Consider the following 27,001-nt stretch of genomic DNA (forward strand, 5'->3'; position numbering starts at 1 on the left):
AACCGTTCAAATTAGTTTAATCGAATATACCTATTAAAGATATGGAGTAGATTCAAAGCATTCAACTTTGCCGAGTCAAATGTGTTTGGAATATCGAGAATTAACTGAGACTCCAAAGTATATTAATTTTTTTCGTTCTTTAAAGAGATGAAGAGCTGCTGTTAAGCACTGGATGTTTGGTTCGAAGAAGCTTTGGAGATATTCTTCGCTCCGGTCTCGGGTTCGATTCGCGTAAGCCTTTTCCTCTTTGCTATCCTTTTCATGCGTACGAGAATATTGCTTTGAGCTGTTACTGCACATTTTGTTTTGAATAGCAGGAGAAAAGAACAGCTCTTTTTTAAAAGGTTTTTCAAAATCTGGGTTTTAGAATATAGAAGTTGAAATCTACTGATTTGTTTTGAAGTTCTTTTATTTTCTTTTTCCTATTGACAGTTAGTTACTTCTGAAAACTTGGATTTTGCTGAAAATGTCTGGCTCGTTTCGTTTGTTTTCTTCGCAAGGATTTTCAAGGAATTAGATTTTGTAGGTGCTTTAATAATGGATTTGATGATGTATTTAAAATTGACTATGAGCATTGGTTGAATGATAGATCTCGTGGTAAAACTGGGGTTGTTTTTTCTAATAATGGATTTGAGTAGTTTTGAAATTTGTTCTTATTAAAAAGAAAAGTTCTCTTTTCAAAATTACGTCTTGTTAGGATTTATTTTATGACTTCTTTAAGATTAGGTTTTGAACTTTATTTTTGTAAAAAAATATAATATAAAGATAAATTTTATTATTTTAGATTAATTTATTTTTAAATATCAAAGATTAATAAATGTATGCGATCATGATTGTATGTTTAGGTATAGTGGTAAGTATATGTTGTATCATAAATACATATAGTCAGGAGAATATAAGATAACTTTTATAAATAATGGATAAGAATAATATATTGATTGTTTAGGTCGATAAGATTCTCATGTAAACAATGGAATTGGAGTCTAGTATATTCATTTATGTACATCAACAATCATCTATTGTATGTGAAGGTTCCATATCATAATAATAGTTTATGTATTGATTGTAATGCACTTGGTCCCATTATTTATGGTAGGAGAGTGTCCCATATATACACAAGCAAAGTATTGAAGGGTCATAAATGTAAATTGTTAAATACTTTTATGTAACATCAACAACTATATGCTTTAGGATAAGGTCCCCTATATTAATAATTGATGTATTGAGTGCAACCCAACTTGATCCCATTATTTATGGTAGGAGAGTGTCCCCTAGTAAGAGTTGGGATTCCAGCCCACTAGTCCCATTGTTTATAGTACAAGCAAGTCGAATGTAAATTGTTAGAGTCAATACTTTTATGTACACCAAGAACTATATATTGTATGAAAAGGTCTCATATATCAGTAGTCAGTGTATTGATTGCAACACATTTAGTCCCATTATTTGTGGTAGGAGAGTGTCCCATATATACATAGTGAATGTATTGATTTTAACCTATTAGCCCCCTCGTTAATTACATAGTTGAATGTAAATTACTAATCAATACTTATATGGTACACGCATGTTCCATATGTAAATAGTTGATGTATTGATTACAACTAATTTATGGACTCTAATGTATTAGCTATTAAGAAGAGGCTATATATGTGTATGTGTGAAAAAATGAAATTGCAATATTTTAATATTTAAAATTGTTGTATGCCATATTCATATAAAAATTATTTAATTTTTTTAATAATTAATAAACATATTTTATTACAAAAATAGTTAATAAAGGGAATATTCGTCTAGATTCAGTACGATTTAAGAACCGACATCATAGTGGACAAACCAAAAACGACTGAGTTAGACAATGACATAGGTGACATTAAAAAAACAATAATAATATAATTTCAAGATTTTGTGGCCAAACTGACGAATTATTATAATAATAAGAATTAAGATACCAAGTTGAAATTACAATATTTTACTTTTTGCATTGTCGGCTCCCATGGTATGGAAGTGAGATATTTTATAATTTAAACTTTTAAGAAATATTTTTTTATTCTATTATAGCAACAGTTCACAACTCATTTTAGTTGTGAAGTTGACCAAAGATATAGAAAGAATCACACTTTTTTCTTTTCCTTGTTCAAACGAATTCATAATCATACACGGCTTTTAGGCATTGTGATAATGGGAAACGAATCGTTGACTATTAGGCCAATTCTGAATCTTGACAGTTAGGCTCCACAATTTCTGGAAGGTGGTAAGTTTTCTTTTCACACAGAAAAATCTCAAAAGGGGTTTTGATTCTTCTGCATATGTGGTCACCCTATTTTGCCATGTTCTACGCAGACTAAAACTAGAAGAAGAGGACAGGTCGTCCACGCAACCCTATATCGTAAGTTTGTTTTTGACCGCCGGCTGCTTGGCATCCATTGAATCTTTTTGTCACGTAATTGCTCTGAATCTTCAGAAATGTATTAAATATTGTTTGTGGGATCATATGAAAACCTAATCCTGACGAAGCCTTTCTACTGTAGCCTTAGCTGTTTAACTCGTTCATACATTGAATATACCTAGGACAAACAGTAACCCAAAATCGTCAAATAGTATTTTCAGTCATTATATATTCGAAGAAGTTCCGTTTATTTTCATTCAAAATAGAGTCGAAGAAGTCCCGTTAAGCCCTGCACATTTAGTGTGAGGGAGGTGCGGTGATATTCTTGATTCTTCCGTCGCCAGACTTTTGCAGATCCAGATTTTAATTCCTGTAAGCTTTTTCTTTCTCTCCACTCTGCTTTTTATGCTTTTCAGATTATTGTATACTTATGCTATTCACATTTTGTTCGAGTGCCTAGCTACAAGAATAACGCTTGGAAAAAGGAAAATCAGGTGTAGGGTTTAAGGATATAGGATATGTTTTCACGGTAAATAGAATTAACTTCTGGAAAAAGCTGTCGCTTCTTTACTGCGGATTTTTTGTTTCTTCTCAAGCGTTTTTTGAAAATAGAACTCTGAAACTTTCTAGGGATGAGTATTTCCTCTGTTTTCTTCACAAGGGCTGCGAAGAATCTGTTTCTTCCCGATCTTCTGGTGATTGATATTCATATTCTTTCATATATTTAAATCTTTCATATTCTGGCAATGTAGTTAAGATAGTCATCGCACATGTTTTATTACCTTGAATCGACTGTAAAGTTACTTCAAAGTTTACTTTCACTTTTCTGAGTTTATCATCTGCTGTAAACAACAATAGTGGTTATCTGCTCAAACTATGTGAAAAGATCAATAACATTTCAAATTTTTACCCAGTTTCAATAGAGAGAAATCACGGATTCGTCATTTTAAATAAAAAATGAGCATTTTTTACTTTTTCAATATTATAGAAAATATGTCAATAAATCATAACTGATTTGTATTGGTTGGAAGGTACATTAAGTTCTATCTAGTCAAACCAATATGGTTGCTATAACTTCCTTTTGACAGACTGAAATTTTTCTGGTAAAGATGTTGAATATGGGGCCTGTCCACTAGAAGATATATTGGTAGCAAACTGAGTAGGCCACGAACGAGCAAAACTTCATTCTAGCGTTTGACACCAGAATGTGTATTATCTACTATGACTGAGTGCATACTCACTTTTTAAATTTGTAGCATCCCTGAGACATTCTCACCTGTCATTTGGCTATGCCTCTGGTTTTCTCACCAACAAGTGGAACTCCGTTTCTGCACTCCACACTGATTTGTATTATCTGATGTATCAATCTGCTTATGTCTTTGCCTATCTCATAAGTGCTTCTGTACCACCCAGACCAAAGTGTGCTTTCTTTGCTGCTTGACTATGTAGACTAGGGGAGAATTTATAACCCAGTGAAGCTTTATCATCCAGGCTAGACTGTTATCTTGACTATATTCTTGTCCATGCTCTAAATAGTGTGATTTTTCTATTTCGCACACCCACTCCTCTCATTGTAGTTTTTGACGCACATTTGTATTAGCTAAGAAACTTTTGTTCTTTTTTGGTGGGAGTATTATCTGTGTTCATAGTTTGGGTAAATGTTAATCAGGTTGGTAACAGAAATAACAGGTGAGAATTGTTTTATGGGTCTGTTTAGCTTGAAGTCTGTACCCTGTACCAAAGATCCCATATTTTTTTAAAAACGTACTTGGTCTATTAAGGGCAAAAATTGCTATAAGAATTAAAAATCAATTGTTCAAATCTCAATAAGAATTGCCCACAGACTTGCTCATGTCAACAAAACTTAAATAAAAATAACCTCAAAGACATTAAGTTGCCTTTTTCCTTGCGAATAGATGTTAGAATGGAGGAGAAAATGGGAATTTTACATTTTTTAGTTTTTATTCCCCATTGTTTTTTCTTCTTTTCTCAATCAAATGCAGAGTCCCTCAGTTTGATTCAGCTGAACTCATTTGGGTGTCTTGGTTTGGAACTTGGCAATTTTTCTGAGTCCTATAGCTGTCAAAGATTAATTAGGCACACACTAATAAATCAGGCAGAGGTAGTTGAATTTTGCTTAGCACAATTAATGATGTTCATCTAAAGTTCTTCATGGATTTATGAACAAGGCGATTTGGTGTGTATTCAGCGTTGATTGCATTCTACTAGCCTATGCTTGAGTTACAGAATATGTCAAGCGGTTTGTGGTTCTCAGACACAAATCATTTTCTTTTGGATTTCTGCACTCTGTTCGATGATCGTGCCAGTGAAACCATTTTAGAAAAAGGAAACCAGAATCAGAATCAGCCAGTGTATTCTGAGATAGATGGAATCAAATGCACAGCAAATATTAGACTACTTCAATAATTTTTAATGGGGTGCCTTTGGCTGCATGCTTGAAAATAAGTATTTGAATATCCAATTGTGATCAACATAAGTCATGAAAATATCATAATGTACGGCATAAATTTACAGTTATGTTTTCCATGGTTTTCTGTTTCATATGAGTTCGCCAAGACAATTGAAATTAAATAACCTGAGAAAACCTGACTGTACCTACATTCTACATTTTGTTTTTTATTGGTAAGCTTTTCTTTGGTGTTATTTCAGATTAGATGCCAAAACCAAGGCACTTTGCATCTGTGTCCTAATGTAGTTATTTCTAATGAGATTCTGTTAAGTGCCATTAGAGTCGAGGAAGCATGGGGATGTTTATTATTTTCTTTAAACTATTTCATTGTTGAACTTGTTGCAATTAAGGTGGTTCTTGTTATGTTTTGTAAAAGTATATTTCATTAATATAATAAAGGAAAGAGATACATAACTACTTTAGCCAAGTTTTCTGTTTTGGGAATGGTGGTTTCCTGATTTTATTTGCCTTGTTATGGCTATATGGACTCTGTGCAATCCCATTGGCCCATTAAACTCTTTAAGTGCAGGCAAAAATGGACTCCAATACTACTAATACTCCCTTGTCTTCCAAGCATGTAATGCCCATGCAGTCATCCCCATGTTATGCATTTATGTACGGACAAATGTACATTGATTTATAAGTTACTTAGTGGAAAGCATACAAGTTGTAGGTTGATAACTAGATGAGATTGACAGTTGATGCGGGCAAGTCTGACCATGGTCATAGAGAACTTCATTTTGAAATACAATGGAAATGAATATTCAAACACCCGAGCCCTGAAGTGGGCTAAAGACTATATCTTATCACAACTCATTTTGTACAAAACCAGTTCAATCAAATAAAAATCCCCCAGGGAAAATGGTTCATGATGGTTAGAAATTTATATGGGATTAGACACAACCCATAGCTAATAAACTTTAAACAGAGACAAAAAGAAAGTACCTATCTGGTTATCTAGGATATTCTGATCTCCACAACTTAAACATCATTAAAAACTAATCTACCTGGAAGTTGGTGAGCAGTAAATATCAATCTGTTAGGAAAGTCGGGATGAAGAACAGATAACAGGGAGTACTGATATGATATGGCATACTGGGATAACTGTAAACGTTATCTAAGTTCAGGACAATTGATGCTACACATTAAATGCCTAATTTTAGTAATAGAAGCTTACAGGTCAATCACATAGATCTAATTTGTAGGAGGATCCCTTTGACTACATCTGTTAATCTGGCTTCTGATTTTCTCCTAACAAGCTTAGATAGAAAATTTATGCTATCTTTTATAAACTAGCAGCTACTAATAACTTGAGAATGATTCTTGGAAGCTTTTTATAGCTTCATAGCTTTTTTTTTTAACTTATTAGTATATCCTGTTGTAGATGAATATAAGCAAAATAAAATAGTTTTTTTTTAAGTCTACCACTGATAGATTAATTATACAGTTTATAATCTGGTGCATAGTTTGACTTAGTTGTGGGAGAATATCTTCATATATTTATGGTTGTGTGGGGTTTGCTAACTTGGACTACATTTTTTTGTGTGGAATAAGCTTGAAGCACATTTTTAAGATATCTATTCACTGGCCACTCTCTAATGCACCTTGTTACACATGGGTCACATTCAAAGGTACTCAGTGTTTGCTGGAGCGCAAACTCTCCTCATGTCCATGGTGTTATAGGGTTGAACCTTTGTTGGGTTATACTGTCCCTGCTACTGTTGGGCCACAGCTCCTTGCACTAAAGACCTTTTCAGTTGCTGTTTCTCACAATTATTGTCATTATTCTTCAAAGTCCATTTGAATTTTATCCACACACATATGATGGATAGAAACAATATTTTCTCCATTTCATAAAATTGGCCTTACTTTATCAACAGGCACTGTTCAGCCTTTGTGATGTCTTTTTTCTTTGAACATCACGGATAACAAGTGTGCATTAATAATTCTTAAAGTTTTTAAATTTTTATAGCAACTAAAATAATTTCAAAGAAGATTTCATTTATTTCAGATGGTAGGAAAGAGTTTTCCACACACATGAATTTAGTAACGTAGAGTGCTTTTGGGATTTGACTCTGCTTATTTTTACATCTCCCATTCTCTAGTAATCTGAGCAGGCATTGAAATTTTTCTAATTTTTTAAAATGGAAAATGGGTGCAGGACAAATTGAAAGTTGCATATATTGATATGGCTCAACTTCAGTCTTTCTCTATGTTTTCTTCAACCAAAATGCCTGTCTCAAGCCCTGTAAAAGCTGGTGGCACGCACGCTCAAGATTTGAAATTTCTGCATTTCAATGCTTCTGCAGGTGAGGCAATTGCTGCAACTTTTATGCATGGTCTTATTGCTCTCAAGTTTTCCTAAAAAATATAGAAGGTTGTTTTGAAATGGTCATCCTTGAATAATCTTTTCTCTGATGAACTTAAATTTAACATCCTTCAAAATATCTGTTTTTACGAATAATTTCAAATATTAAATTCTTGAAACATCAATCTTTTTCCTGATTAACTTTAAATATAATAGCCTTGAAAACAAGGGATTGAGTTCCACAAGTGCATAAAAAGACAAGTAGTTGACTTATTTTCAAATACTTTTTTGTGAAAAACCTGAAAGAATTTTTCTTTGACATGCCATTATCATGCTCATATTTTCTCATATCATAGATTGGCTAGAAAATCTTAAGTATTGCCAAATTAAATACCATTAAATTTTGTTTGGTAGATATACCATACTGTTCACTGCCTCTTATCTTTATGGCATGGCTCTATTGTGCATCATGTACTAGGCAATTGTCGTTATATTTTTGTTTCTCTTCTCAATCACCTGATTTTGTTGAGAGGTTTATTGGATTGAATTGTTCAAATGTCTACCTCTCTTAGCATTCTTGGAAGTGTATTAAAGTGAACTCACAGTTGTTATTAAATTTTAGGGTCTTGATCTGTCTATGGTTCTGATCATTAACTAGTGAATTGAACTTGACAAAACCGTCAAACCTTTCTTTAGAGGATATAAACCACATTTTCCTTGAGATATCATCAGCCAACAATAGAAATGCTTCACACTGACGATTTCTAATGATTTATTGAAAATCTCACATATATCTTAGTTATTGAGAACTAAAGCCCCCATTCCATGCCATGCTATGTTGGTAGGAAATGAGTTTTCAATGTAATTATTGACTAATTACTTGCACAAATATCTTGCATCTCTTTAGATATATGGTAATCTGACTAGTGAAGATTGAAATGTTCATAATTCTTATGCCACAAAATGCTTTTGTTACCCTACAAGATTAATATTGTCCACACAGCACCTTGTCCAATTCTTAAGAAAATTATTGTGTCCCATGTGATGTCAGTAATAGTTGGAGGTTCCCGGGAGGCTAAAGTCCCACACCTTCCAGGGAAAGTACTAATTCCTGCACGGGTGGTGACGACTGGCTCCTATGAACTGAAGGAATGAATCTAGTGATGTAATAGGAACAAGTCTAGTGATGCAGTTCCAGATGTTACAGTTTCACACATACATACACATACACAATTAATTCATAGTTGCAAATAAACTTGTTAATAAAATACTTCATATATTCATGATTCGCAAAAGTCACAAAATTTCATTACACTTCTAAGGCATGTGGGGCCTGTTTTTGAGCACCCACAGCCATCGGTCCCTTTGGGTTATCCTAGGTTCTGCCTGGGTGCTTCCTGGGCGCCCAAAGCTCTTGTTGGGTTTGACTTGCTTTTTGGGTGGAACTGGCCTAGAACTGGTTTTAGGCTCACACCCGCAACGAAACCTGAGCATTTTCCAAGGGACCTAATAACTTAGATAATGACGTAGGCACTTCGGCTTTTTTGTTTAGAAATTGAATAAAAATTCAAAAGTTTTTTTGAACTTGTCCTTATATTGTGTAACTATTGGACTCAACCCTTTGCAATGAATAAGAATTGAGCTTTTTAAAGGTGAAAGTTTAGTGCTTTGCCAATAGATCCAAAGAATCCACAAGCTTAAAATGCTAGTAGCAAACTGTAGATAAATATATCTTCTATATCTACTATTTTATAGATGTGTGGAGGTTGAATCTCTTAGGTTTTATTTTCAGTAACGTAACCCTTAATAAACACCATTGAATTTTGTAATTTTTAAAAATTTGTCTGAGTTATATGAAGGTCGATGTTAAAGATGCATAGTTGTTGATCTTTTGCCTGTAATTCTAAAGTGCTTTTATATGCATAAGGTTTCCTGCAATGGATTAAATCGTATTTAAAGCTGCATGAAAGAATTCCTTATTTGATATTTTATTGCATTTTGGGAAAGAAAACATTGTATATGTAAACGATAGTTGAATATCCAATATAAATATGATCAATGGATTTGCCAGCATCTGCACCTACAGTTGAAAATATCGTCCATTATTTTTTAGATGTTAGATTCTTTATTATTATCACATGGGAGGGAATGTTCCTCTTGGAAAATGGAAAGATTAGATTTATCCAGCAGGCGGGGATATTTAATTGAATGATCATGAATAGGATATGTGAAATATGCATTACATGGGGAATGTACTTCATCATGCAATCAAAGCATTTGAATATAAGGGTATGGTTTGGGTGATATGAGCTGTCTGAAAGCTTCTATTAATTTCATATTTCTCTAATTTATTTTACATTTACAAGTTTCAGCAGGTGGTAGAACATCTCTGCGCGTGTTGTCTTCCAATCAAAACCAAATCTTCTCAAATGTGAGTGCTTTGGGTAAATTAACAGGTTTATTATGTCTAAATTGAGATTGACACATGTAACATTAAGGAGCAATGAATCTTGTATTCGTTAATGTTTAATGGAAAGTTATTTTCGTTTCACTTGATATCTAGTCAGGAGAATCAAGCAAATTAGCAGGAGAAAATATTACACTCAATGCAAAGTCTTCAAGCAAAGTCTCCCAAAATGCAGGTGAAGAATAAAACAAATATTTAGAGCATTTCAACTTCTAATTTAAAACTTTGGTTGTATTAACATGAAAATTAGTTTGATTATCTATTCAAAAAGCATTCAATATTGAATTGCATTTGAAGCCCTCTTCTATGTCTGTCTAGGCACATAAATTGTGTGTATCATTGCTTTTCTTGTAGTATGTAATATGAAATACACACACAGTGATATACAAATGCAAGATGTCAAGAGGTTTCATTGCAGGAGGCTTCTTGGTACATTGTAGAGGGTTATGCATATTTTTTAAGAAACAGCTCATGGTATTAGATTTGCAAGGCATGGTACACATTTTCAATCCTGTGGCAACCTGCATGTTGGTGGATTGACTCCTGTCCTTCAATAACTTTGTTACTGGTCCTGGGCTACTCGTGCTTTCATTCAGTCAAATGCCCCCCTACTCTTCTAAAGGTCTGGCCCCTACCCCTATCCCCTACTATTGTGCTGGGTCTTCTTTCAGATTACTGTTAAAGGGTGCTGGTGGCTGTGGATTTGGGTAAACAAAGCTAACAGGCACTGGATATGGAGATGGAGCTACAGGTTGCAGCATCTCTTTCTGGTTTCTCTATCAACAGATGAACAAATGGCGTCCAGGCACTTAAAACTAAGTTGTGTTTGACTTTAATTTTAGTGTACATGTTATGATGGTAGTTTTCATGTTAGGAAAGTGACGTGTAAATTGATGTTAGTCCTGAGTGTTTCCTTTTCATAAAATAATTTGAAACAACAATGCAAACCATGCATATCCATATTGACATAAGCCTAACTCAGGTTAGAGTCCAGCTTAAACTAGCCAATCTGTATTTTCTGTTTTACTTAATCAAGTGTTATTTTATTTCTTTGGTTCTGTCGCTGACACACAAGCATCTTAAACCTCTAGCAAAGAGGAGTAGCATATGGAAAACATCTTATGTGTTCTTTTTTACGAAATTGGAAAAGTTCCATCACAAAGATCATATGCAGATTCTGCAGTTGATATTCTATACAAGTTGTGGCTATTTTTATTTATCTATATACCTGTTATGGCTGTTCTGATGCAGAGGAGAAAAACATTTTTAGGGAATAATAATAAATTTTACCTAAAGGTTAATGGTAGCATCTTATGGGTCGTCCTTTGCAAATGATACATTGTGATTTATTCTTAACTTTTGTAATGGCTTTTTCATAGTTATGTCCTCATTCAAAACTTATTTTTTAGATGTCAGGGTTGCAGTTACTGATACTTGAATTTAATGTTGTAGCAACTCAAGTGGCATTCGTTGCTGAAGAAAGGACAAAAGCACCAAAGGAAATGAATGGAGGAATCCGTGGAAAATTAAATAAGGTGGTTCTGGCCTATAGTGGTGGACTGGACACCTCAGTGATTGTTCCTTGGCTAAGGTTTGTTACTCGTTTTAATTGATAAATTTCTGCTTGAATACATCCCTCAACAAGTTTTTTACTTCGCTTTGCAATGCTGTGAATGGTTTGGTTGCTATTTATCATTTACTATGCACCTGCCAATAATAGAATGTTATTTGCTCAATGCAATGTATAAGTTATTGTGAAGTGTGCTCTATTTTTGGACCATTGAAGTGGTTGAATCTGCCTTTCATTTTGTTGCTGCAATTTCTATGATGTTATTAGTATATTACATGCTACTATTTATGATAATATTTACTTGGCTGGATTTTGCTTCTCATTTTAAATGTTTTCTGAACATATCCTTTAAATTATTTAAATTCATTTCTTTCCCGAATATGCAAACAAATTTGAAGAGCTAGAATGTTATTAATATTTGAGTACTTCAATAATGAAGGTGTAAGAAACTAATAAATGATGGATTTGTCAGTTGTAGCTATATCATATACAATGAGAACTACTAGTATACTCATAGTAAAAGTGATACAATGACATAAGAATTGAAAATATAGTGTGTCATGCAATAGTGGTTGTATTAGTGGGTGGAATAATGGACTGCCTCCAGCATATATTCAGTGGTCTCTGAATATTATGCTGTCAGCTTGGAAGCTATACGAACATTTTCATTTTATATTCATGCTTCTGGGTAAGATTGTGTTTGAGTTTTTCAGCATCAATGTTTCGGATCATACTCAATGATCCATCATTCTTAGATTGTGTTTGAGTTTTTCAGCATCAATGTTTCATGTCATACTCAATGAGCCATCATTGTTATCTCTCTCATCCTAATGATGGATCAATGAGTATGATCCAAAATGTTGATGCTCAAAAACTCACACACAATCTTAGCCATAAGTATGAATATAATATCATGGACTGTGGAAATCTGTTATTGTTAACATTTTTGTCATTAGCAAACAATTAGTTTGACATCTTTTAGTATGTCAAGGATATTTGCAGTGTCTAGTGTGTAGTAAAAATCTATGCCTGTTGTCCAAGTCAGAGGGTTCGCCGAATTTTCGGTTCCAGGTTTGAAATTCAGCAAACCGATAAAAAATAATCGTCAAAGTTTGCCATAAATTTGTACGGCAGAAACAAAAAAAGTGTCGTGTAGTAAAACTATTCTTTATTACTGTTTTTTAGGGTTTTCAACTATATATTTTATAAATAAACTGTGTCTTCTGATGGAATGCATCAGTTGACAACAATGGCTAGGCTAGAAGATTTCTGGTGTTTATCTCTGCAGTTTAGTCTGGAAGCTTGCAGGTCCAGTGACGGTGACTGAGAAGCTTGTTGCTGCAGCAACAGCGAGTGAGATTCCTGCCTGTTTGTTCGTCATTGCTGCTTGTTCATCCGCCATTGCTGCCCGTTCATCCACTGTTCTTGCCTCTTCATCGTTCCAAATGATTTCGTTTTATTTCATATGATTTTATTTTGTTTTCTAAGGTGCTCGATTATTTAGATGACAAAATTTATTTTAATTTATGTTTTTGTCATTTCTTTTATAGTATTGAAACATTAAAATTAATTTATTATGATAGAAAACTTATATATTTTTTAATTTATAAAATATAAAATTGTTAACTGTAATAAGTTATATTTTTTGTTATTTTATATTGAAATCTTTTGATATTTATATTAAAACATTATAGTACCAAAATATTAGAATTAATTTATTATGATAGAAGACTTATATATTTTAAACTTTATAAACTATAAAATTGTTAACTATAGCAAGTTAAATTTTTTAATTTTATATTGAAATCATTCCATATTTATATTAAAACATTATATTTATTTTTTGTAAATAGTAAATAATTTATACTTATATCTTTTTGAAAATAGCATAAGGCGAATTTAATGTTGATTTTTTTGACTTGTCGAATTTCATCTATCTTCATAGTTGTCGAATTGAATTCAAACTCGAACCTTGTGACTTAGCTTGTTGTTGAATCACAAACTGATAGCTTATGATTGCATCGTTCTTTACTGCTACTTGGCTAGAGTATCAATAACATTCAATGATAGTAAATAATAGTGCATAACAGATAATTATCAGAATACAACACAATAGAAGCTTCGTTCAATTTGTTATTTTGTATATGTATAATAACTTAATATATGTTCTATATATTAATTACATGTGCTTTTAGCCTTTTATACAAATTCAAGAAGTGGTGCTCAAATTTTGGGCCCATGGGATGGTGTATGAAGATGGTGCCTGTTTTTATTTGTAGATCATTAAAAATCTTACTTTCACATCAAGCTAGTAGATATGAGCAGTTTCTTCAATGTAGGACATCCAAAGATGAAAACCCTTGGTGTGTTCAAACGCCAGTGGATGAATATCCTCATGGGATCCATCATATTGGATCAAGGACAGAAGCCTTTATTCCCATCTGGGTGGTTGCAGATTTCTAGGATTTTAATCATATTCCAGCAGTGACTTGGAATCAATCATTCATTTAAAGGACTAAGTGCCATAAAGGACACCAATTAATAGCAGGCGGATTACAGGGTTGCTATTTGATTAGTTGTCTGATTTTCATTATTTTTTGTATGGTCTTAGGAATGATTTAGTGGACCTAGGGTTTTATACAGGATTGAGAGCAGAAACATCATTCTTAAGGGCATATAACTGCAATGAGCAATCACCACCGTACATGAGACTGGAATCGACATATTTAACACCATCTGAGGGTTTTTAATATTTATGGTGCCCTAATTGATTTTTTCACATTCAGCAGGCAGACATTGAGAAGGGAAGAGACACCGGTAATAAGCCAGTTCTGACCTCATAAAGGCATTCCGTGCAACTTTTCTGTGCTTGTGCAGTTCTCAGATAGCAGCACAGAGAGGAAGAATCAAACAAATTAAATTGAATCAGCAGATCTTCATTTTTAGGCTTTCAACAATAACAAAACAATAATAATACTTCTGAATTCTTTGTAAGCAGACATACAGTAGCAGCTACGTCTACAGCAGCGTCCATGTACAATTTACAAACCGTAGGCATACCATGTGTTGATGTGACTTTTGTTCCACTATAACATACAGAATCAAACACTCAATGCTTTGGAATCAGACACCAGATAATCCTCTCCTGAATAAGGTCATCTCTCATGCTGAGCTTGCAAAGTAAGATCATGAAGTAACTTAAAGGTTCCTTCTGTTGTGGATAATCACTTAGTGAAACAATGTGCTGGTAGTCTTGTACCAGTGCAAGCAGGTTAATGGTTATCAAGCACTTAATCTATGGGAGAGGGATTTATTTGACAAAGACCTTTAACTCTTTTGATCAACAAAATGCTTATAGGGTCTCTAGGCACTTAGCAGTTGAATATTGTTGAGGTTGGGCAGGAGAATGAGGGGATTTTCGCTTTTCATTTTCAAGTCGGGTCTTTAGAATTTGTTCTTACAGAAAGAATTCAACGTACTGTGTACGACCCAAGGTCAGTGCAATGTTCTAATAAAATTTTGTCATTACTTGGCAACTTGCTATTAATCCAAAATGGGGGAACCTGCTTTCAGGGAAACATTGCTTATTTCTAAGCTTAATAGACCTATGTTCTACAGAGTTTCCGGGACAGGAATGTTTTAGGGGTTGGGGACGGGACATAAAAATTTTGGGGATGGGGATGATTATAAAAAAAATAGGCACATATATATAGAGAGAATTCAAATATGCATACCATAACATTGATAAACCACACCACAGACATTTTTGAAGCTCAATACATAGCAAATTAACAAAACTCAAATTCTTTCGTTGTAAAAATATAGCGGACATATAGCAAAAATGCCCAAGGCTTCAAGTTTCTTTTATGAAATGAGATAAATTGTTGAAATATAAACAATGGACATTCTATTATAACTAAAATACTAAACAGTGAACAACAATATAGAGTCAACTATCCATAATAACATTTTTGAAGCTCAATACATAGCAAATTAACAAACTCAAATTCTTTCGTTGTAAAAATATAGCGGACATATATAGCAAAAATGCCCAAGGCTTTAAGTTTCTTTTATGAAATGAGATAAATTATTGAAATATAAACAATGGACATTTTATTATAACTAAAATACTAAACAGTAAACAATAATATAGAGTCAACTATATATAATAATATTAAAATATAAATACTATTACTAAACTACTAAACAGTAAATGTAGAAGTTCGCAATAATATATATTATATAACTGTCCATAATTAGTAGATGGTATGTCTAAGAGTCTAAGTCAAGTAAATTTGATGCATAACCTCCTTTCAACTATTGTTCACTCCTTGACCAGCTGCTCCTCTAGCTGCTCTTCTCCTCTGAAAATGTAAAAATGAATATATTTTTTATTTTTTGGTTATTTTATGCTTAGACTAGGTTTTGGTATTGTTAAATGTGCTTTGGGGACCAGCCAGCCGTTTTTTCAGATTAAAAAATGTTATTTTTTAACATTGACAGTACAAAAATGTCTTTGGCCATAGGGGCCACCCTGGGGACTTCTACCCCTACCCCTATGCCCTGCTGCTCTCAAAGTGCCGTTTCTGAAATGTCCCCTTTTTCTGAAAAAAGTCAATGAATTTGGGGATAGGAAATTCCTGCCCCTCCATCCCGTACCATAGCGGGCATGGTTGCAAGGGAAATTTAGCAGGGGACGTGCCCCTGTGGATATATAATATGATCCTAAATACAAGTTTTTGTATTCTTAGGCTTTTGCATGTACTATGTGGATATGATGATATGTAAGCCTATTTTGATAGATTTGAAATGATAATCACTTGGTATGATGTACTGATTTTTTAATTATTGAGATTGCCTATTTTGATATGTACGATCATTAGCTAAGTTTTGCTATTAAAGATCTGATGTATAAAGGCAATGATTTGAAGATGCTAGGTATACCTTTTTTATTGAATAGTTTAAGAAATGAATGTTGTGACTTGGGAGTTCAGTGTTTATAATTTTATGTAGCTTGTTGACTTCTATGTGGTGTCTTGCAGGGAAAACTATGGCTGTGATGTTGTATGTTTTACTGCAGATATTGGCCAGGTATGCATGTTATTAGTTTGTGCCTGTTGTAAATTTGATGGCATTATACCATGAGTCCATATCGCATTTTTGTTGCTCCTGGGTAGTTTTGAAGGATTTAATACTTAGTCTTTAACCAATGCTAAAGCTTTCCAGATGCAATATTAATCTGATGCATGTGTGATTTCTCCATGATTATGAACTGCACCCACTGCTGTCTTGCATATTCATCTGCTAGCTTCCATACACTCCTGAATTCTTCTCAATATTGGATTTAATATCTCGATTCTTAGTTGTCCAGTTTTCAATGCACTTAAACGTGTTTTGCATTAGTAAAAAATAAGAATCTAATTAGAATGCAATATCTGCTTAGAAATGCTTCATGAATTCAGGTTGAGCAGATGGTACTGATACTACTAATGTATACACATGCATTTAGCTAAACAAATTACATTGGTCTAAAGCTCAAGAAGTCACAAGACACACATTTTGTCGGAATCTAAATCATCAAATGGGTTTTCAACAAGGGGCGCATGCACCAAATTTCTTGCCTTCATGTTTTTATGGTTGACTAAAGTAGTATTGCATGAAGGGGAAATTAAATTAGTTACAATTTTTAGCAAAAACTCGAACACTTCAATCATATAATTGGAAAAGAAGGAAAATATAGATTTATAGATGGAAATGAAGTATACGAAGAGAGAGCTAAAAGAGAGAATGATATGTTATAATAAGGACAAGTAAAGGTAGAATAATAGAGAGAGTTGAAGAGAATTTGAAAAATATTAATTATTTTATTATTTTAATAAATATATAAATAACAATAAAAATTGTATTATATGAATGAACTACTCATTTCTACCAATTCAATTATAAGTTGAAATATTTAATTAAAAAATAAAAATTATTGATTACTTAAATCAAAGTACCAAAAGATGTAGTAAGTTTGAAGGGTAGTATTAATGGTATAAAAAAAATCGAACATAGTGAAAAGATAGGTGGGAAGGAACAAGAACGTGAGCGAGCCGGAAATGAGAGATGCTCTGGGTAGGTATCAGAACAACTCCACTCTATTTGAAAACTGACTTAAAGAAATAACATTTTACAAATTACAAAAATAAACATCACTGTAAAACTAATAATAAATATATTTAAAATAAGAAATATAAAGCATTTAACTCTATTTTTTGATTAAAATATCTAAATTATACAACTTAAAAAACATTTAATTCTATAAAATCATATGACTTCTTCTTGATAAACTATCTTGAATAATAAATGTATTTGAAATAAGAAATATAAAACATTTAACTTGATTAAAATATCTATATTTGAACTTGGTAAGAAAAATAGATAGTGATAATTAATATTGATTAGATTCATTTGTGAGGTGGAAGTAAAATGATTGTTTTTAAAAAAGTTAATCCACTTGTCACAAATGTGGAAAAGATAAAGTTGTAATTAATGCATTCATTAATAGATGATAGAGATGTTAGAAAATATTTGTATTTTTGTTGGAGAAAATTGAATTTTTTCATTGCCAAAAATAGAATGGTCCAATAGAATGAATGAAAAATGTGATTTATAAAATAATGAAAAATTAGAAAAAGATATAAACATTTGAAGTTTCTTTTAAACGTTTAGATCCTAGGAATTGATTAGTTAGTTAAATTGAAAAATTGAATTGAATGAAAACAAAATAGTATCCTGCCTTTGGCAAAAACAATCATTTTTATCTTCCACCTCACAAATGAATGTTTAATCAATATTAATTATCCCTATCTATTTTCTTACCAAGTTCAAATATAGAGTTAAATATTTTATATTTCTTATTTTAAATATATTTTTTATTAGTTTTACATTGATGTTTATTTTTGTAATTTGTAAATTGTTATTCAAATATAGAGTTAAATGTTTTATATTTCTTATTTAAATACATTTATTATTCAAGATAGTTTATGAAGAATAAGTCATGAATTTAGAGAGTTAAATGTTTTTTAGAGTTGTATAATTTAGATATTTTAATCAAATATAGAGTTAAATGTTTTATATTTCTTAATTTAAATATATTTATTATTAGTTTTACACGGATGTTTATTTTTCTAATTTGTAAAATGTTATTTTTTAAAGTTTACACTATATTTTACTAGTTATCTTACCAAGTTCAAATGTAGAGTTAAATGTTTTTTATTTCTTATTAGTTTTACATTGATGTAGTGTGTTATATACATATACATATACATACGTACATATATACATATTTAAACTAGTGCATGTATGGTTAGATGGATTTTAGGAAGACAATTCATATTTCATAAATTAAAAGTCAACAAATTAAATAAATAAAATAGAAAGAAGAGGCTCCATTCTAAAGAAAAACTTTAAAATTAAACAAAATGAGCACACAAAAGCCCTATCTCTAGAGCAAGGAGATGAAAATGGATAGGATGATTAAGAAGATGTGTATTTGGATGCCTATTACCAATCTACTCTTCTTTGGATAAAAGTAGTGTGATGAGAGGATCATATATTTTCTATCTGCAAACTTTGGATTAGAATTGTACAAAATTCCTTTTGAAAACATTACCATGAAATTTCAAATCCTTATAAAGCTGACACCATTGATTAATTGTTATAAAATAACTAAATTAGTTTCTTTTCATAAAATAGAGATATGTAAATCAATGCTTGTAATTGATTCTTTTTCATGTGCACAGTTCATTAACATTGAGTTGTTGTAAGGAACATCTCTCAATGTAATTAATGCATGCAAATTGATTGGCCTTCAACACCTCTTTGATTTTTTTTTTCGAAATGCAAGAGCAAAAAATTATATTAGTTCATAAACTATCAATTTTATCAAAAGCTAATGAGAGGTAAGAATACTTAAAAGATATCAATTTTATCAAAAGCTACTAAGGTGTAACAACTCTGCGAGAAATAAGAAACAATCTAAAACAGAGTCATGTGAGAACGCAAGTCAGCCAACACAAGTTAGTCAACCATAAAAACATGAAGGCAGGAACTTTGGCACATGCACCCATTGTTAAGCAGGAAATGAGAGATGCTCCGGGTAGGTATAAGAACGACTCCTCTCTATCTAAAAACTGACTTAAAGAAATAACATTTTACAAATTACAAAAATAAACATCACTGTAAAACTAATAATAAATATATTTAAAATAAGAAATATAAAACATTTAAGTCTATATTTTTTTGATTAAAATATCTAAATTATACAACTTAAAAAGCATTTAATTCTATATAATCATGTGACTTCTTCTTCATAAACTATCTTAAATAATAGATGTATTTGAAATAAGAAATATAAAACATTTAACTTGATTAAAATATCTATATTTGAACTTGGTAAGAAAAATAGATAGTGATAGTTAATATTGATTAGATTCATTTGTGAGGTGGAAGATAAAATGATTGTTTTTAAAAAAGTTAATCCACTTGTCACAAATGTGAAAAAGATAAAGTTGTAATTAATGCATTCATTAATACATGATAGAGATGTTAGAAAATATTTGTATTTTTGTTGGAGAAAATTGAATTTTTTCATTGCCTTTCTTTGCCAAAAATAGAATGGTCCAATCGAATGAATGAAAAATGTGATTTATAAAATAATGAAAAATTAGAAAAAGATATAAACATTTGAAATTTCTTTTAAACTTTTAGATCCTATGAATTGATTGATTAGTTAAATTGAAAAATTGAATTGAATGAAAACAATAGTATCCTGCTTTTGGCAGGAACTAAAAATTTCTCCTTACCTACAAATACTATAAATAAGCTTTCTTTCATTTTTAATTTTAAAAGCTTTATAATGAATAGTCTGGCATTGGTACATAAATATCATCTCACATATGTTTTGCTCTTTTGGAAAATTGATATTGTTTTTAATCAAATGGCAGTGCAATTACTTCATAAATATAGAAATGTAAAATGATAGGAGCCTTTGATAATAAATAAGAATCAATTAAGTTTCCTTTGGATTTGCGGATGCAATAAATCAGGGCAGCTATGGGGAATCTACGAGATGAATTTAAGGAAGCTTAGCAAATGGAGTGATATTGTTGGCCATTTTCTCACGTCATGCAGCTCAGGGGATAGACCAAGAAAAATAAGACATGATAGCTAGCACCTAAGAGAAAATTAAGAATTTATTAATCAATGCATGCTGGCTTATCAATCTAACAAGGCATTCTTTTCCAATCTTGTGAATGTATATTGCTGTAAATCAGTACAAGTTCCAAGAAGGAAAACAGACTACCCAGAACCCAAAATTTCCGATTTACAAGTCCATCTCCATCAGAATCAGTTTTTCATCTTGTTCCTTCCAGATTAATTTTCTGTACTCTCTTTTCTACATGTTACTTCTCTTTCATCATTAATATCCATAATTCTAAAGACTGTTGGTTTATTGGTCTATACTAAATAGATATAACTATATCTGCATTATAAACATAAAAATTAAAAGATATATAATCTATATGCCATTTTTTGTGTTTTCTTTCTATGCCTCACCAATATTGTGGTATCAATCATCTTGCTTCACTAAATTTATTGGTGATATCATGAATTTTATATATTTATTTTGGTTATCTTTTAAAAATGGAGCATATTGATTACTAGCTAGTTTTATTATTATGAGAAATGCAAATTGGCCTGTCTGTTTGCAGAAATATTTGTTTTTGGTTTTCAAGTTCTGATAATCTGACAATAGCGTGTTGACTGTGAGAAAGCCAAGAACATTTGCTTTTTGATTTGCAAGAATATAAGGGCAATAGCAATATCAGTCATAGGTATCTCTACAAATTCAATTTTCTAACTTGTGTATGTGGATTGGTATTTTGAAGGGAATTGGTGAAACTGACGGTTTAGAAGAAAAGGCTACAGCAAGTGGTGCAAGCCAACTCATCATTCAGGATCTGAAAGAAGAATTTGTTAGAGATTATGTCTTTCCATGTTTACGAGCTGGTGCAATTTATGAAAGAAAGTATTTGCTAGGAACATCAATGGCCCGACCTGTCATTGCAAAGGTCGGTTTTAATTTTCACAAGTAATTTTAAAATTTGTGTTCGTTTAGTATATAAATATATTGTTTTCATGCAGTTACCGTGTACTCTTTGATGGCATTGTTCTAGAACTTGCTATCATTTAGTATATAAATATATTGCTTTCATGCAGTTATTGTGTACTCTTTGATGGCATCATACTAGGACTTGCTAGCACACAAAAGATGAGCAACCCACTTTTCTGAGGCATATTATAAACTCTAAAACATATAAATACCATAGAAATGAGACTTGACTCAGCGTAGACTACAAGACTCGGAAAAGAATCAGCAAAAGACTAGTTTCTTTGAGTGTGACCTAGAGAGTTCTTGAAGAGTCCTGGTCCCCTGGTACTCAGCCAGGGTCAGTAAGCTCAGGACTCTCCTGAACTTAGAGAGGCCTGTAAGCTCAGGACTCGCCAGAACTTAGAGAGGCCTGTAGAGTCATAGAGCTATGCTAAATACACCTTTTTAGGCAATCTGTAGTTACTAATATTGCAATTGTACTGACTTAACTTTTAATATTTATTATCAGCCATGTACAGAAGCTGTTTTTGACAATGTCAGTTAACTTTTCAAGAAAGTTGGTCTTTTCATTTGTCTTAGGATGTATGTTTTTCTGGATTGTTTTAGCTTCCAATGTATTTTGTGTTTGATGTGAACTTCCAAAGAAGGCTTGATGTTTAAGCTCAATGAGAATCACCTAAATGCAATGAGTGCTAAGTGAACCATTCATGCTCATGGGAGATGGATTGATGGAAACTGCTACTCATGAAAAATGGTTCAATAGATTTTGACTAAATATCATGTAGTTGAATCTTGATAAAACATGTATTTGATCAATGTGAAAATACCTCCTTATCATAAGTGTTTAAATGTTTGAAGTAAAACATAATCAGGCGAGAAATTTGTGAGTTTGTCCTCAAGAAAAGTGTGGGTAACAAAATCCTCAAAGTATTGCATGCAAAGTATTGGTGTTCAAGAAACTCTGGTTGAATAACCATGATGATTGTTTATATGGGGCAATCCCGATGAATAATGATTAATGTATATGGCTAAAATGAGCTTTGGATCAAATCAATTTGTTAGTTTCTTATTTGACTCATGCGAGTTATTTGTGTTCTTCGTAAGTGAAGAGCTTGAGTGTTCAAAAAATAGATTATTTTCATTGAATTTTTGGGAGACATTTTTTGCTCATACGTTTTTATATTCTAACCCTAGCCTGAGATTTTCCCAGATTGTTCATAATTTTATCACATTATTTCTGAAGGGTTTGGGTGCAGACGGTTGCTTCTATTGTTGTCATTCGGTGGAGTCCGATGTCTTTTCAGATTAAGTTGTGAGAATGAAGATTGAATTAGCCATGTCTTCCTTCCTATAATTTAAATTTTTAAAAAAAATTTCCGGTCTTCATAGCATAACATTTGAGGCTTTCACACTCATTCTAACAGTGCTAGGAGGGGAGTAATATATTAATATAAACTAAATTTGGTAATAAGTAATAAACCATTCTAGTGTTGATAGCTATCAGAAATAGCTTTTAAACAAATATACTTTTTCCATACTTGCTTAAAGTTTCACTTACATCTGTAGGCTATGGTAGATGTTGCTAGAGAAGTTGGGGCTGATGCAGTTGCACATGGATGCACAGGAAAAGGAAACGATCAGGTTTGTTTTTGCAGGAATTTGGTTTTAAGAATTGTTTGCTTTTCATATAAGCTAAATTGTTGACTTCTACTGCAGGTTAGATTTGAGTTAACTTTCTTTGCACTAAATCCAAAGCTGAATGTTGTGGCACCTTGGCGTGAGTGGGATATAAAAGGAAGAGAAGATGCCATTGAATATGCTAAAAGGCATAGAGTTCCTGTTCCAGTAACTAAGAAATCAATATACAGCAGAGATCGAAATCTATGGCATCTTAGCCATGAGGTGATATGAATTTCTTTCCTCTTGTTTTTCTATGAGGTGCTTACAAAGAGCTGTAGCTGCACTTAGGCACACTGATCTGTGTAACTGCATTCATTCGAACATATGCATTGAGTGCCATGGTGAACAAATACATCTGCTGCCTTGGTTGATGCATATAATAAATGTGTTTGCATTAAAGGCTTTTCTGCCCTCAAAGTTGGTTTATCTATTATTTTGAGATCTGTCATTTGCTTGGTAGCTTTAATTATAAATTAAAAAGCTTGATATAAAATTAACAGGCTTTTTCTGGCTAATTTGCTTTTTATTATCTGTCAGAGTTTGCAAATTTTAACTGAACACATGACTTTTGCCACTGTTACAAATATTGAGATTGTAAACGTTGTTTGCACATGTCATTGTTAACTGGCAAATAATAGACATGTTCTTTGATATATTTTAGGGAGATATCCTTGAAGATCCAGCTAATGAGCCACACAGTGACATGTTTCTAATGACGGTGGACCCAGAAAAGGCACCAAATGAAGCAGAGTGAGTTTCTGTGCACTATCTTTTCAGATGCTGATTTATTCGTAAATTCTTTAAATGCTTCAAGTTCCGCGTAGATAATGATTTAGACATTGTACAAGCAATGAGTTGTGAAATAAATGAATTGGATTTGGTCTTGGATGTGTTAAGTTATGTGCAGTTGTCCTACAACTTATGGACCATATTGTTTTAGGTGTGGTTTTTTGGACCTTGGGGGCTGTTCTGAATTTGCTTGACCATTGTATCGCAACCTTTTGGATAAAGAGAAGTATCACTTAAAATTAGAATATGAAACAGAAGAAATATAAATTTAAAGGTAACGGCTTAGACACATCCACTTAGACAAAATGATAATGGTGGAGCTCTCAAGTTTTATTTTAGAGGCATACATATATCACCCTTCGAAATCATATCTATACATATATTCATCCTCTTCCAATATTTGTCAGATTGCATCTTTACTAGGCTCTATGACTGCAGACTTGCTTTAAACTTGTAAGAGCCTTAATTCACTAAGGATCGTAGATAACATCTACTTGAAATTAATTCAAATTCTATGAGGGATTTGGAATGAGCATAAAATCTTTGGTGTCAACAGTTATTTACTTTTGTGCATTGATAGATTGAGGTTAACAACATAGCTTATTAGGTTCAAAATATTGGATTTGATATATTTAAGAGGTAAAAAAATATTTGGAAATTTTTGAAAAAGTAAAACTCGTTACAATTTCTTTAGGAATTGGATAGCGTTGACCGAATCAGACAAACCTGGCTCGTTCAAAAAAAATGGAGGCCTGGTTGGATTAAATAATTATGGTATGCAACAGCGTTCCATAACTTGCAGCAAGTCATGTGAGTTTGTACAGGTTTTCATGACCAGCCCCCATGATTCGGCCAAGTCATGTGGGTCATGCCATGGCTCACTGGGTCTGACAGTCATCACCCGCTCATATTGCAAACAGAGGCTTCATCTTATAGCTACAATAGTTTATAGTATTATACTTAATCTGATATGCCAGAGGAAGAAGCTGCAATGCTCTTCTGCGAGCATTAACTTCAACAGTATATGATTAATGCAGTAAATTTGAATTAATCCCTAAGCTATGGCTAGTGCAAGATGCAAGGCATAGCCCAGAAAACAGTGCATTACAAGTTCAATCAACTACAATAAAGTAGAGATTGTCGTAGTGTTATTTTGTATACTAATTCAATAATAGTTTTACGTGATTTTCTAGTCCTGAGCAGGGATCTTGTTTTTTGCTGAAGACAGATGTACAGGTAATGATTAAATATATATGTGTGTGTGTGTGGGGGGGGGCATGTAATAATTAATAACCCTTACATGCCAGATATATATTTCCTTGCTTGTACTTATGTGATGGATGTATATTTATGTACGTGATCAAATCAGCTTCTATTTGATGATTATGTAGTATCTTTAAGCTTTATATAGTTGGCGAGTCACGCATGGGTCAAGTCAACCTCGCCAAGTCATAGGCGAGTCTGAATTGTGTAACTCTGGTATGCTGTGTATCCTGACCTGTCTTAGACAAGAGAGAACAATTACATTATTATAGTACTCTTTTCTGCATCTTTTGTATGAACATGTACTTGTCTCGTAGGTAATGACAGGTGCTGTCACAATTTGATAATCTTCTCAGCAAGTGTAAATTTTTCAGTTCATTCTGAAGGCCATAAATTACGATATGTTTCAATGTAGAGATTTTCAATCGTCCTGAACCTAGTTGCTGCTTGTCTTCATCCCTTTCTACTAGACATCTTACATTCTTTTTGATACTCTGTGATCTAAAAATGTTTCGGGAAAGGAACAAATGCATGATACACAGGTAAAGCATAAGGGCTAAAAACATTTAGCCAATATCAGAGTTTATTGTATTTTTAATTAGGGTTTTCCTTGTTGAATTATCATTGACCAGTTATTTTATGTATCACAATATTATTTGTGAATTCTTGAGACCTGCAGCAAGAAATGATTTTTGATTATATCTATGACTAGGAGGATTACCAAACTGTATTGACCATGCCAAGATGGCCCTGCTCTCACTTTTTAGATGGATTTGTTTTTCTAATTTTCCTATTTAGATGAATTATTTTGAAGTGATTATTCCTCTCATTTTAAACAAAGAAGCCTTCATTGTGGTTTGGTTTATGATTAGGAAGATCTACATTTTAATAAAATCCTTTTCAAAGCTTTTAGTCACTCTCTGTGTCTTTGGAAGATGTTTTAGCATTGTTTTAAATATCTTTCCCAATATATTTTCTGGAGTATTTGACTTTTTTATTGATGTTTTTTATTATCTAATATTATTTTTAATAATATTTGGTGTTGCAGATATGTCAATATAGGCATAAGGTCTGGAACACCAGTTTCTGTAAATGGAAAAGAACTTTCTCCTGCAAATTTATTAGCAGAGTTGAATGAAATTGGGGGAAGCCATGGTATAGGACGTGTTGACATGGTGGAGAACAGGTTGGTTGGCATGAAGAGCCGCGGTGTGTATGAAACTCCTGGAGGCACAATTCTGAATGCAGCTGTACGGGAATTAGAAGCCCTCACACTTGATAGGGAAACAATGCAGGTTAAAGATAGCCTGGCCTTAAAATATGCTGAGCTCGTTTATGCAGGTAGATGGTTTGATCCATTAAAATACTCAATGGATGCATTCATGGAAAAGATCACAGAGACGACTACTGGAACAGTAATCTTGAAGCTTTACAAAGGTTCTTTGTCTATTGCAAGTCGTACTAGTCCATACAGTTTATATCGTCAAGATATATCCTCTTTTGAGGAGGGTAGCGGAATTTACAACCAAGCAGATGCTGCTGGTTTCATTCGTCTCTATGGCCTTCCAACGAGAGTTAGAGCTATGCTACAAAATGGAATATAAAGAAGACTGTTTGACACGCTGCATTGTACAAGGTGATGGGGGTGAAGACTGTTCAGTCATAGAAGATATGTGCATGGCCAACTTGTTTTGTGTATTTTGCATCATAGCATTTGTATTAGTCAGTGACTGTCAAACAGAGAGTTAAAGCTGAGAGGTATTGATGAAATTATGTACAATTCCACAGTTCTTGCTATTGAAGTTTTGTATTGCAGTCCACATCATGAACAAAAGCAAGTTGGAATTTTTCACCATTGGAAATTGATATTTTCACTTTGCTCCTGGCTAGGAGCATTGGAATTGGAATGACA

At 32.6% G+C, this 27,001-nt stretch overlaps 1 protein-coding gene across 9 annotated transcripts; it reads left to right on the plus strand.

Annotated features, from left to right (window-relative positions):
* Nucleotides 1-54: 54 nt before the first annotated feature.
* Nucleotides 55-27,001, plus strand: LOC149564967 (arginosuccinate synthase family). Of its 9 annotated transcripts, none has more exons than XM_089818495.1 (12): nucleotides 2,135-2,248; nucleotides 2,338-2,383; nucleotides 7,015-7,162; nucleotides 9,534-9,592; nucleotides 9,725-9,803; nucleotides 11,081-11,219; nucleotides 16,241-16,289; nucleotides 21,134-21,316; nucleotides 22,924-22,998; nucleotides 23,074-23,259; nucleotides 23,699-23,787; nucleotides 26,138-27,001. In XM_089818495.1, the coding sequence occupies exons 3-12, from the start codon at nucleotides 7,042-7,044 to the stop codon at nucleotides 26,691-26,693; spliced, it is 1,536 nt and encodes a 511-aa protein (XP_089674621.1). In that variant the 5' UTR covers nucleotides 2,135-2,248; nucleotides 2,338-2,383; nucleotides 7,015-7,041; the 3' UTR covers nucleotides 26,694-27,001. The 9 variants fall into 9 exon arrangements, with proteins under 9 accessions (XP_089674622.1, XP_089674618.1, XP_089674624.1 ...); XM_089818497.1 differs by having other exon boundaries at nucleotides 2,233-2,248; nucleotides 9,537-9,592; XM_089818496.1 differs by lacking the exons at nucleotides 2,135-2,248; nucleotides 2,338-2,383 and adding an exon at nucleotides 55-231.

Source organism: Cupressus sempervirens, chromosome 3, assembly GCF_028749045.1.
Source record: "Cupressus sempervirens isolate cs-2001-9-10 chromosome 3, ASM2874904v1, whole genome shotgun sequence".
In the NCBI taxonomy this organism is placed as follows: Eukaryota; Viridiplantae; Streptophyta; class Pinopsida; order Cupressales; family Cupressaceae; genus Cupressus; species Cupressus sempervirens.